Genomic DNA, 12,788 nt, shown 5'->3' on the forward strand with positions numbered 1-12,788 from the left:
CTCAGCAGAGGTTTTCTTCAGTGCTGGGGGGGAAGCAGCGATCTCCCGTGGCTCATCGCTAGAATCAGCAATGACAATCACAGAAGGAATCAATGGGCCAGCAGGAGCCCTTGTTGATTCTGTGCCAAGCTCGGGAGAGCCAGCTGGAGGCACGGAAGTCCCGCTCACCTCGGGAACGGCGGAATTCCTGTTAGAAATGCGAGCTTTGCCTTCGGCGAGGGCCATCGCCATCTGTTTCTTTGCCTCTTTTTCGGCAGCTCGGCACGCCCTTTCTTCTCTGTAATTCATCTCCGAAACGCTTAAGGGGGTGGAACAGACGAGAGAACGCCTTCCGAGCCTCGCCGTGGACTCTCTGATTCTTTCGCAAGAAAAAGAGTCCCAAGCAATCTGTCCCTGGCTGCAGAACCTCGAGAAGAACTCTGCGAATGTGGGGCAAAGCAATCCGCGCTCAAAGTGATCTGAAAAAGAAACAGCAAAAAGGTGAGACGGGACGACAAGCAACACCTAACCTGGACCTAGCAAGGAACTCCGTTCTACCGATTTTCGAAGTCCACTTTGATACGTGCGAACTCACGCGGTGGCCGAAAGTGAGCTCGTTAACCGGGAAAAAGAAGTAGGACTTCCGCCACTTTTCATCCTTCTCGGGCAGATCGTCAAAGACCTTTAGCCCGGAAAGTGGGCTTACGTAAAGCGTGCCCTTGGTACGACCAGTCTTCACCGTGTACACCTGGAGGAAGTCGGCCAATGACAGCTGGTAGTTGAACTCCTCCCCTAGAGTTTGCAGGCACAAGACAGTCCGAACAAAGTTAGGGCACATCTGAGGAAGAGCGAAGCCCAGTTCGAACATCATCTTCACGATGAGTTCGGGAAGGGGGAATGACAGACCGCACGCAGAGAAGAAAATCTCGAACGCGCAGCAGTACCCTGGAGGGGGGTTCTCCGGAGACTCATGCGCCTCCGGGAATCTGATTTCCACCTCCGACGGAATCCCGGTGGATCCTCTAATCTCGGCTATGTTCTCCGCAGAAAGATTCGACGGTTGGTGGGGGCCGAAAACGCCCGGAATCAAGGGTTTTGCGGTTTTTCCCGATGAGGATTTCGGCGGAGACATGCTTTTCCGGTAAAAGTAGCAAGGAAATACAGGAAGAGTGAAGGGTTTTCCGGCGAAAGTAAAGAAGTTTACAGAGGAAAAGAAAGAAAATTGGAGAATGGAAAATACAAGCACAATTGGGGATTAAGAGTGAAAGAGAGAGAAGCCGAGTTTACCTTTATACACGGAACCAGGGAGCAATGATTATCTGGGGAAGTGAAAGGTCTCGCACCGTTTTCTCTCTCTCTTATAGTTAACACGCCACCTAGTGGGCCCCGAGTCTTGTTCGGGAAGGCAAATCCCATCATTACCACGATCAAATCGTGGAGATATGGGGAATATTCAGTTTCCCGAAATTGATCGCTTGAAGGTTTAAAGTCCCCCGAACTGTTCAGCTCGGGAGACTTGGGGGGCAACTGTTGTACCCACGGTCTGCCATCTCGGACAATAGGCAAGAGGGCCTAGGCCGGGCTTGTCTACTGGGCCAAGAGGGAATTACTGATCGGCCCATCAGGCCCGGAGAAAGGAAGAGAGCGCGGAGATGCTTCGTGCTGGTCAGCTCGCAGCTCGGGCCCGGTCAAAGATTCCCGCATTCAAGAGGATTAATTAGACCGCGCAAATCGCGTCCTATTAATGGTGCATTAATTTAGTAATAAATTGGTCGGTATAAATATGTAAGGGGGGTGTCAGTTGTAAGGGGTCGAACATTTTTTCCAAAAAAGCAATACAAATTCAAATACTCAAAAACTCTCTCAATTCAGTTCGGAACTGCTCCAACGGCGATAAGCTCCTCCGTATTCAAATCACTTCGGAAGGAGAAGTTCAATCTCAGTTCTCACACGCACTCCCAGGAAGCGTCCAGCACCGAAGGTTTCTACAGAGGTTGGTCAGTCAATTCCTCCTAAGCCACAGGAGATGGATAAGGGGGTCAATGGTGGGTCTAAACCACCAGTTCCAAGAGTTATTAAATGAAGATATTAAGTTAGAATTGTCAAGGGCTGGGCAATAAGGCGACTATAGGGTATCTCAGGGATCTTTGGGGGAAGCATCGTCCGGATTTTTTATTTCTTTCTGAAACTAGACAATCTTTTTCTTGTTTGCAATCTTTTGTTGGGCATTTTGGTTTTTCACACTTAAAAACAGTTGAACCTGTTGGCTGTAGTGGTGGTCTTGCACTTTTTTACAATGATAATAATAATGATGTTTCCATTTTATATGAGTCCAACAGGCTAATTGATGTGGAATTGGTTTACAAAGGCAATGTAATTTATCTTACTTTTGTGTATGGTGATCCGGTTCCAAAGAACCGGGACTTGGTCTGGGAACGGTTAACAAGGATCGGCTTAAACAGAGATTCCCCTTGGTTTTTAATTGGAGATTTTAATGAACTTAAAGGAAATCACGAAAAGAGGGGTGGCAAATTGCGCCCTGCTTCTTCTTTTGTGCCTTTTAATACAATGATCCGCCATTGTGGTCTATTAGAGTTTCCGGCTCTTGGGGATAGTCTGTCGTGGCGAGGATGGAGGGATAAGAAGCCGATACGGTGTCGGTTAGACCGGGCCTTAGCAAATGAGGCGTGGCATGATTTTTTCAAGGACTCTTTCACAGAATACTTACCTATGATTGCATCAGATCATAAGCCGCTGGTTGCTGTAATTGAAGATAGGGTTCGGAGGGTTAGGAGTGGTTTTCGTTTTGATAGACGGTGGCTGGATAAGGAGGGTTTCCTTGATGCAGTTGCTGCAGGGTGGGATCCTTTGATGGATTCTAATTCCCATTCCAGTCTGGTGGATAAGATTTCTACTTGTCGCCGTTCTATCTCACGTTGGAGGAAGGCACAAGTACCCTATTGGCGGGAGACGATTGAGGACATCAAATCTAAACTTGCGGCTGCTTAGGAGGATGATAGTACGCCAGTGGATGTCCTTGCAGATCTTACTTGGCGATTAAGGGAGGCGTATAGGGATGAGGAGATATATTGGTATCAGAAAAGCAGAAGTAAATGGATGAGATTTGGTGATCATAATACCGGTTATTTTCATGCACAAACAAAGCAGCGACGGGTTCGGAATCGGATTGTTGGGCTTTATGATCAGCATGATACATGGGTGACGGAGGAGACTGAGGTTCAAGCTATTGCGGTGTCCTATTTTCAAGACTTATTTGCCTCCTCGGACCCTTCTGGGTTTGATGAAATGTTGAGTGATGTTCCCTCATCTATTTCGCCGGAGACAAATGAATTCTTGACTCGTGCGGTTACCGAGCAGGAAATCAGGAACGCTTTGTTTATGATGCATCCGGATAAGGCACCAGGGCTGGATGGTATGACCGCACTCTTTTACAGAAGGCGTGGAACACGGTTAAAGCCGATTTGGTTCTAATGGTTAACTCCTTCTTCTTAGAGGGGTCTTTTGATAAGAGATTAAACATGACTAATATTTGTCTTATCCCGAAGGTGGATAAACCAACCAGGATGGCTGAGTTGCGACCTATCAGTCTATGTAATGTGGGATATAAAATTATTTCTAAGGTATTGTGTCAACGATTACGCACAGTTCTGCCACTGCTAGTCTCGGAGACACAGTCGGCGTTTGTTGAGGGACGTTTAATCTCGGATAATATCTTAATTGCCCAGGAGATGTTCCATGGACTACGTACCAATCCTTCGTGTAAGGGGAAGTATATGACTATCAAGACGGATATGAGTAAGGCCTACGACCGTGTGGAGTGGTCTTTTATTCAAGTTTTATTGCGTAAGATTGGTTTTTGCGAACGGTGGATACATTGGATTATGTATTGTGTTCAGTCGGTCCAGTATAAAGTACTGATTAATGGTCAGGCATATGGATCCATTATCCCTAATCGGGGGTTGCGGCAAGAGGATCCTCTATCGCTTTATCTCTTTATTTTATGCACGGAGGTGCTTATTGCACAATTTCGGAAAGCGGAACAGATGAACCTTATTACAGGCATCAAGGTCTCGACAGCTAGTCCTGCCATTTCACATCTATTATTCGCGGATGATAGTCTTTTTTTCTGTCGGGCCACTCGGGAGCAGTGTGAAGTGGTTTTAGGGATTCTTAGGAAGTATGAGCGGGCTTCTGGCCAACAAATCAACTTCCAAAAATCTTCTGTCCAATTTGGTCATACGGTGGATCTGGCTCCCCGTGAAGACTTGAAAATAGTTCTAGGGATTACAAATTTGGGTGGAATGGGTTCCTATTTATGTATTCCGGAAAGTTTGGGTGGGGCAAAAACAAAGATTTTCTCCTTTGTCCAAGACAGGTTACAAACACGGGTGGGTGGGTGGCCAGCCAGACTTTTATCAAAGGGTGGTAAGGAGGTTATGATAAAGTCTGTTGCTACAGCTGTCCCAACTTTTGTAATGTCTTGTTTCCGGATCCCAAAGACGGTCACGAGGAAATTGACTAGTGCAATTTCTAACTTTTGGTGGAGTTCCTCTGGCACATCCAGTGGATTACATTGGTTGGCATGGGATAAGTTATGCCGTGGGAAGGCTGCAGGCGGTTTGGGTTTTCGGTGTTTGGATGATTATAATACAGCCTTGTTGGCAAAACAGCTATGGCGTTTGATAACTGTACTGGACTCTTTATTTGCACGGATGTTTAAAGGCCGTTATTATAGGCACTCTGATCCTTTGGATCCAATTAAATCTTACTCCCCATCTTATGGATGGCGGAGTATAATCTCTGCTCGCTCTCTGGTTAATAAAGGACTCATTAAACGGGTAGGATCTGGCGCCTCTATCTCAGTATGGAAGGACCCCTGGATTCCTGCTCAACTCCCGAGACCAGCACTAGGCATAGGGTCGCCTGCTGACCCTTTGCTTCTCGTTCAAAATCTTATTGACAGGAATTCTAACTCCTGGGATTTAGCTCAGCTGACGGCTACGTTTGTACCGGACGATGCAGCTATTATTTATGCCTTACCGCTGCGACAACCGGATAAACCGGATTTGTTGGGTTGGCATTTTACCAAGTCTGGTAAATATTCAGTGAAATCCGGGTATCATGTACTTCAATCCATGAAATCAGAGGCAACAATGCCATTATTGGTCCGGATATAACCTTTTTGCAGAAGCATGTTTGGCAGGTTTGTTGCCCGCCGAAGATTCGTCACTTTATGTGGCAGGTATTATCGGGTTGTGTGGCGGTCACAGCTAGTTTACGGAAACGAGGACTGAGTTGTGATGCTGTGTGTGGTGTTTGTGGGGATCACGATGAGACGATTAATCATACTCTTTTTGAGTGTCCACCAGCTGTGCAGGTTTGGGCCTTATCCCAGTTTCCAACGGTCATGGGTACCTTTCCGGCGGAGTCGGTTTTTACAAACATGGATTTCCTTTTGTCACGATGCCCTACGGTTCCTGACCAAGAGGTGTTTCCCTGGATTCTATGGTATATTTGGAAGGCTCGTAATGATAAACTCTTTGGTAATTTGGACTCCAATCCTCTTGCGCTCTTGCGTATAGCAGAGGCCGAAGCAAAAGCCTGGCTGTTGGCTCAAGGAGAGGACAGGTTACCCGACTTGGGTTCTAACCCCGCGTCAATTTCTAGGGGAGGACGGATCGAGGCTCATACATCTATGTCGTCTCATCTGTGTTATATAGATGGTTCTTGGAAAGAAACGGATCGGTATGCTGGTCGAGGATGGTTTTGCATTTCACCTTTCGGAGAAGGCCCTACTATGGGTGCAGCGAATCATCGGCGTAGTCTATCACCTCTTCATGCGGAGCTGGAAGCCCTCATTTGGGCAATGCGTTGTATGATTGGGGCAGATAACCAATCTGTCATTTTCCTTATTGACTGCTTAGATTTGGTGAAGATGGTGTCTTCGCCCACTGAATGGCCTGCGTTTACGCTTTATCTGGAGGATATTCAGACGGACAAAGAGGAGTTTGCTTCATTCTCAATAAAATACGTTCCTTGCTCTCAGAATGGTAAAGCGGACAATTTGGCGAGACGAGCTCGCTCAGCACCGCACTTAGTTACCTATGTTCACAATTTCCCTTCGCATTGGCTTGTTTGAGTCAATCTTGTATTTTGTTGTCAAAAAAAAAAAAAAGAGTTAAACCCAAGAAAAATAAACGTAAAATCAAGATTTTTTTATTAAATTTAACAAATCTATATTGAATTTTATGAACCCTAGTGATCTTACTGATCACATGAAGGCCTGAAAAATAAAAGATCAAATCATCTTGAAAATTTCATCCGGACAACTTATATATATAACTCAAGTAGTCAAGTGTATATGAAGGTGAAATAACAAACCACACCGTTCCAAAACCAAAGAATACTAATTTCAATTTCGGTTCGGTTCAAGCATTCGCATCTTCGATTTCGATTTGTTCGGATTCATTACGGGGCTGATAGCCCAATGGGCTTAACTAAAATAATTATAGGGTTTTATTTTTATTTTTTCGGGGTCTAAGGGTTTTGTGTTTTCGAATCTTCTTCTCTGTCTTTCTCAATCTGCGCGATTTGATTCACCATTTCTCTCGTCTCGTCTCTCTCAGAACTCGTTGATTCATCTTTACACCTACATTGTAAGTACCTCTTTCCCCAATTCTCTCTGAGCAGATTAGTGTTTTTGATTCGTTATTCGACGATTCTGAGTTTTGATTTGATTACTTAGGTTCATTTCATTCTACGCTCGGATCTGAGATTCTGCTTTTAATTCTGGCTTTGATTTTGTAAACCATCTTGTCTATACATGATTCCGAGCTTTGGTTCCTCTGATTTGTTTCTTCTTCTTCTCTTACGATTTCATTTCATATGTTTCTACAATTTAGAAACTATGTGTTCTTCATTTGTTAGATTTTGGAATCTTTTACTTACAAGCATTCAATTTGTAATTATAGTAGTAGTTTTAATATCAAGGAATAGTTTACAAATTCCTCCTTAGGAACATTGTGTCTGGAGTTGTAACTGTTACAAGAGCACATGTGCTCTCTTATTAGACTAGTCTTGATGTTCTTTGTTTGAATTAGTCGTCACTTAACCTGTGATTGTTTTGATACATTGTACAAACCTCTCAGTGTCATACAAATGTGTAATTGTTAGGTGTTTCGTGGGTCAGTCTCAATGTTCTTCCTTTCTCTTGTTGTAAAATGTAATTGATTGATTTGATTGTTTCCTGTTTTTTTGGTTTCTGGTTTCTTCAGTTTGTTTCCGGGAGCCATGGGGAGAAAGGCTGGGAATTTGTACATAAACCCGAAAAAGCTCGGGAATATGGCAAAACCGTGTATGAAGGAAATGGTATCATTCCTCAACTGTATGGCGCTTAACCACATCAAAGATGATAAGTGCGAGAAACAGAAGCAACTCCTAAGTGTTTGTATGCACGGCCAGGTCAATCACTTGCACCGCCTTTTTTTTTTACTTTTTATTTGTCACACTACTGTCCTTGCGAAACATTCAACTTTTTTTTTGCTTGAAACCCTTTGCTTTGCAGACGGATAATAAGAACAAGTCTTGGGGAAACATTAACTACCATTTGCAGAGGCTTACCAGAGGAAGGAAGTGATATATATAAGCATGGATCTTGTATCCATAGACCGATAGATTCCGTTGTTGATCTCTTCATTTGTTTCTTTGAGGTATTATTCTATATGTACAAGTTGTTGGCATCTAGAAGACGAAACTTTCGACACATTGCTCACCAAAAGAAATGATTTTTGGTCTCTTTCTTTTGCAATAATCATCTCTTCTGAGTGAACTGAGTCAAGGCAGAAAGAATCCGTTAATGTTAATGATGTTTTGTCATACGATTATCACTTTTATGTAAGAAAATAGAAACATAGCCTAGCTTTGTTTAGGCTGGAACTAAATCATTCACAGGTTTTGGTGGTAATCTCACTTAATTGATTGCAAGTTATCGTTGCTAATTTTTTACGTTTAAGCTGCATTTTGTGTTTCCTCAACTTGAGTTGTGTGTTAGTGTCTTGAAATTACGTGTTAGCATTACTGGAAAAAAGTCTTATACAATAAGAGTTTCCGTGAGGTACAAGTGAATGAAACAGAATTGTTTACAATATTTTTCTTGATAAACATTTATGCATATTGTTAAGATAAATGTTTTACTAATTACTTTCACTCTGATCCGGGTGCTTTCTCCAAACCGCCAGGATGTCTTAAAAACATAAAATAAGAAAAATGGTTAGTGATGACGATAGTACACAATATCTTACTCATGTTAAGTGTCATTTTAGACTGATTATTTTGTTACAAAATAAGTGTCACTTTATATTTCTAATGTAGATGTTTGGTAAATTTTTCAGTTTTATCCCTACTAATTTAATGTATACACCAATAGAAAAAATTGATTAATATATTAATTCCCTATATAGTATTAGAGGAACATTTTGGCAAAAAAGCTGAGGTGTCAGCATTACAAAGCTCAGGACACTCTTTCCTTTATTTGTCATCAGCTTTTAAAAATATTTACATTTATTTACCATTGTATTTTTCCAAAATTATATTTTCATAAAATCTTATAAAATGAATTTTAAGAACCCTTTGTTCATATGATATAATAATATAAAATTGATAGTATAATAACTCTCACGTGTTAAATTTAATTATTATACAAATTTTTTTATAAATATATACTACACAATCGAATTTTAAATATTTCAATTACCCATAAATATAATAGATTTTGTAAATAAAAATTACAGTAAGAACATTAAATAAATATTTTATACCGCACTATGTGCGGGTTGTTACCTAGTAAGGGGTAAAATAGAAAATTTAATAATTTTTTTAATATGTGTGAGAAACTCTAAAATGACACTTAATATGAAACAGAGGGAGTATATAATAAGAGAAGATTTTTTTCTAACTTTGCTTAACAATGTGACAAGTGACACATGTCATTCTCATTAATTTTAAATTTAACATTCTATTTTTCTATTTCACTTTATTTTATTTGTATCTGGTGTATAATTTGTTAAAAAAAACTTTGTTATATAGTTTGCTTTTTAAAAAATTGTTAAAAAATGTTATATTTTTCTATTTTACATTGTAACAAAAATTTCTTTCTTCCATTTTTTAGTTTCAACATCTAATATATTTCATAATGAAATCATTCACAATAGAACCTTAAAAAAATACTGATCAACCCAACTAAAAAATATAAACAAATTGAAACTAAATAAAAATAGAAAATGGTTTCATACTTATAAAGTAAAAACTGGAACCAAATTAATTTATGATAGACTAATTTCAAAAAAATATATATAAGATTTTCTAATATATATATATATATATATATATATATATATCACATTGTATTCAATAATCATATATAATGTATTAAAGACACAACTCAAATTTATATTTAATAGGATTCTTTTTAATAGGATTCTATAAGTTACAGTTTGACTGTTTTTAAAACATGTGCTAAAAATTTTTTGGTATCATAACATAATTGTTTGATTTCCCCCATGAAATAACAGAAAAAAATAGTTTCAAAATTTAATTTATTGTTAATTATACTATTTAATTTAAAATGATTAGAAATAGAGACAATTTATAGAAGGAAAAAAATATTTACATTAAATTTGACACACTTTTATTTTCATGAATTTTAATAAAAAATAAGTTAGACTTAGAGTATAAGATATTTGTTTTGTGATATAGTTTTAATAAATTATTTTAAAAATTGACTAATTATCATATTATAAAATTATTTGTTGTTAACTATTACTCTTAGATATGAAAATAATATTAATATATAGGACAACATAATATCTATCAAAGTAATTAAGTAAGGTCTTACACTTTTATTCTTCGAATGCTTATATATTTTTTTTCCAAAACAGCCAAACTATAAATAAATTAATTTATCATAATTATTTAACGAATAAACCAAATTTAATTAACTTTGCTGTAACTAATTGTCCTATTACTATATGATAGACTAATTTAAAAATACAAAAGATTTTCTAACCGTATTACCTTTCTAGACTACTTATTAGAGCCGTGCAGACGTTATAGTAAAAGAAGCCTTCGCTTGTGGCATCCAATTTTGGGAAAAAATTAAGGGCATATATTTATAATATTTATTACTCTTATATAGTTTATTCCTAATTAAAGTTATGCTTTAAGTTTTTTTTACGACATCAACGCTATTAAACAACTAGACATTAGGGTTACAAAATCAGTTTTGATAGCTTTCTCTTTGGTCCTTAAGCTTCATCTTTTGATAATTAAGGTAAGACAGTAACAAATTTATCCTTCAACATTTTCTCTTCAAATTGATTCTATCAAACTTAAACTGTAGTTATATATTTTTTTATTTTCTATTTATTCTGTTTGGTTAAATGTTTTTTTCCTAAGATTGCAATGTAATTATTGTAAAAAAAGGAAGGTTTAAGAACTAATATTTTGTTTAAATTTATATTTATTTATTTTTGTTATAAGAAGATGTGATTAATTTCTGTGGATATTTTTATTTTATTTAAACTAAGGCATTTTATTTTTGTCCGCTTCTTATACTAATTAGTCTTCGCACGGCTCTGAGTACTTATAAGTTTCTTATTTTCCAAAAAACAAAATATATATATAATTTATCTCAACTATTTAAAGAAAATACCATATTTAATTGACTTTGCTATAAGTAATTGTCTTATTGCTATAGTAAGTTAGTAACATACTGTTTAAATAATTTCAACAATACATTGTAATCAAAAATATTTAGGCCCTGATTGGTAGGTGACTTTAAAGACTTTAAAAAATATTAAAGCCTTTACAGTCATTTATTTACCAATCACACTTTTTTGACTTTTATTTTTTTTAAAGTTTTCAAAGCCACTTTTTGTTTTTACTTCGTGAATTTCTAAAAATTTTTAAATCCTCAAAACCAGGCTTTAAAATAAAAGAAGTATAAAATATTTATTTTGTTCTTTCCCAATTCTATTTAAAAGTTCTCCACAAGTTTACATATATATTTTAACTATTTTATTTTTATAAATTAACTATTTTCATTTTTTGCTCTTTTTTTTTAAGATCCATTTCAATAATTTTTATTTTTATTTTCATTATCATCATTAGTGATAATGATAAAGAGTAAATGAAAAAATTGTTCATAATCACTATAATAATTGTTTTAAATTTCAAAGCAAACTAAAACCTATTCTATGGGATTTTCTCTAAAGACTTGAATACTTTTCATATTTTTTTTTTATCATAAATAATATTTATTTTGTGATTAAGTTTCTACATGATTTCATTTCTAACATAAATTATATTTATTATTAATAGATATATTTCAATGATAAAAATAACAGCTTGAGCTTTAAATTTTCTGTATTAAAATTTATTTTTGTCATTAAATTGACATATGAATTAGTTTTTGACATAATTATACTTATTATTAATATAATAATAATACTAAAAAAATAACAGTTACAGCTTTAAAAGTTATTGGTAAACAATCAGATTTTAACAGTGAAAGTTTTTACAGTCAAAGCATCTACAGCCAAATTCTCTGCAGCTAAAATTTTAAAGTCAAATTCTCTACAGCCAAAAGTAACAGCCGTTACCAATCAGGGCCTTAGTAATATGTACTTTAACTTTCCTCTTTTTCATGATCCTTCTATGAAACACTATATAACATATATAAATTATAAAATTGTAGTTGAACGTATTATTATAAATATTAATTTATAAGACATATATTATGTGTATGTTTCATATATAATTGAATAACTACTTCATTTTATATTTCAAGTTAATAATGCATACATAAACCACATATCGCGGGCTACTTTCTAGTGTATAATATTCTCTAAGCTTTTGATAAGTTAGGAATCATAAAATTTTCAGTTCGACATTAATTGGTAATGAGCTTTTTATGCAGTCCAAATGTTTTTGCAATATGGTCCATTTCTTCTATTCCACTATCCAACAAAGAAATCAGTCAATTGGACACAACAGGTTTTAATTTGGTGTTGATTTTGAATTTAGGATTTTTGGTTATGCTATATTAAAAACAAAAAAACATGACCGATCTCGTTGAAAAGGCTTTTGACAAGTATTTATAAAATCATGGTTTTCTAGTTTGTTTTTGTTTTTGTTTTTCTATAATACGTAGGCGAACCATTTAAGAACTAGTTTCTTGAATGGTGAACAAACGAAAACCAAAAACTAGTTAATTTTGGAACCCTAATATACAAAAAACATATTCCTACAATAAAAAACCATACCAAATTAATTTCTGTTCAAATAAAATATGCATTCACGTCAACAAGAGTCAAAATATAAAAATGAAACTAAGTCAGTTGGATGGTAATTTAACAATAGCTAGGAAATAAAAAGAATCCAAATTAATCCATAATCGTTTTTGCACAAAATATTTGACGTTTAAGGCACAAAGATATACGAAAAAGTCACCTGATTTTGCTAGTAGCCCAATCAGCCCATGTCTTGGCTCCTTGAGCAGCCTCTCCGGCGCTGCTTTTAAAACTTGAGGCGGCAGCCTCCGCCGCAAGAGTCACCTCATTGGTCGTCACTTGCACCGGTAGCTCTTCCGCCGAAACACTTGTCATAACCATTGTCACAATGAAGATTATCGCAAAGAATTTGACTTTTTCCATTTTTGCTTGCACGATTTGCACCTATTAAAATTTTAGACAATTATTACTATTGGTTACGATTTTTGTTTTAAGATAAAA

The 12,788-nt window shown here is 36.6% G+C and overlaps 3 protein-coding genes across 4 annotated transcripts; 2 read left to right on the forward strand and 1 right to left on the reverse strand.

The window, feature by feature from the left end:
* On the forward strand, positions 3,729 to 6,139 carry LOC104759803. Its single transcript, XM_010482687.1, has 2 exons — positions 3,729 to 5,123; positions 5,204 to 6,139. Exons 1-2 carry the CDS (start codon positions 3,729 to 3,731, stop codon positions 6,137 to 6,139), a joined length of 2,331 nt encoding a protein of 776 aa, XP_010480989.1.
* On the forward strand, positions 6,550 to 7,875 carry LOC104758025. Of its 2 annotated transcripts, XM_010480829.2 has the most exons (4): positions 6,550 to 6,656; positions 6,746 to 6,803; positions 7,275 to 7,461; positions 7,565 to 7,875. In XM_010480829.2, the coding sequence occupies exons 3-4, from the start codon at positions 7,291 to 7,293 to the stop codon at positions 7,634 to 7,636; spliced, it is 243 nt and encodes an 80-aa protein (XP_010479131.1). In that variant the 5' UTR covers positions 6,550 to 6,656; positions 6,746 to 6,803; positions 7,275 to 7,290; the 3' UTR covers positions 7,637 to 7,875. The 2 variants fall into 2 exon arrangements, with proteins under 2 accessions (XP_010479131.1, XP_010479130.1); XM_010480828.2 differs by lacking the exon at positions 6,746 to 6,803.
* Positions 8,079 to 12,782, reverse strand: LOC104758026. The gene is made up of 2 exons (XM_010480830.1): positions 12,508 to 12,782; positions 8,079 to 8,242 (listed from the first exon to the last, which is right to left on the reverse strand). Exons 1-2 carry the CDS (start codon positions 12,708 to 12,710, stop codon positions 8,203 to 8,205), a joined length of 243 nt encoding a protein of 80 aa, XP_010479132.1. The 5' UTR covers positions 12,711 to 12,782; the 3' UTR covers positions 8,079 to 8,202.

The sequence above is a fragment of the Camelina sativa genome, chromosome 17 (genome assembly GCF_000633955.1).
Source record: "Camelina sativa cultivar DH55 chromosome 17, Cs, whole genome shotgun sequence".
NCBI lineage: Eukaryota > Viridiplantae > Streptophyta > Magnoliopsida > Brassicales > Brassicaceae > Camelina > Camelina sativa.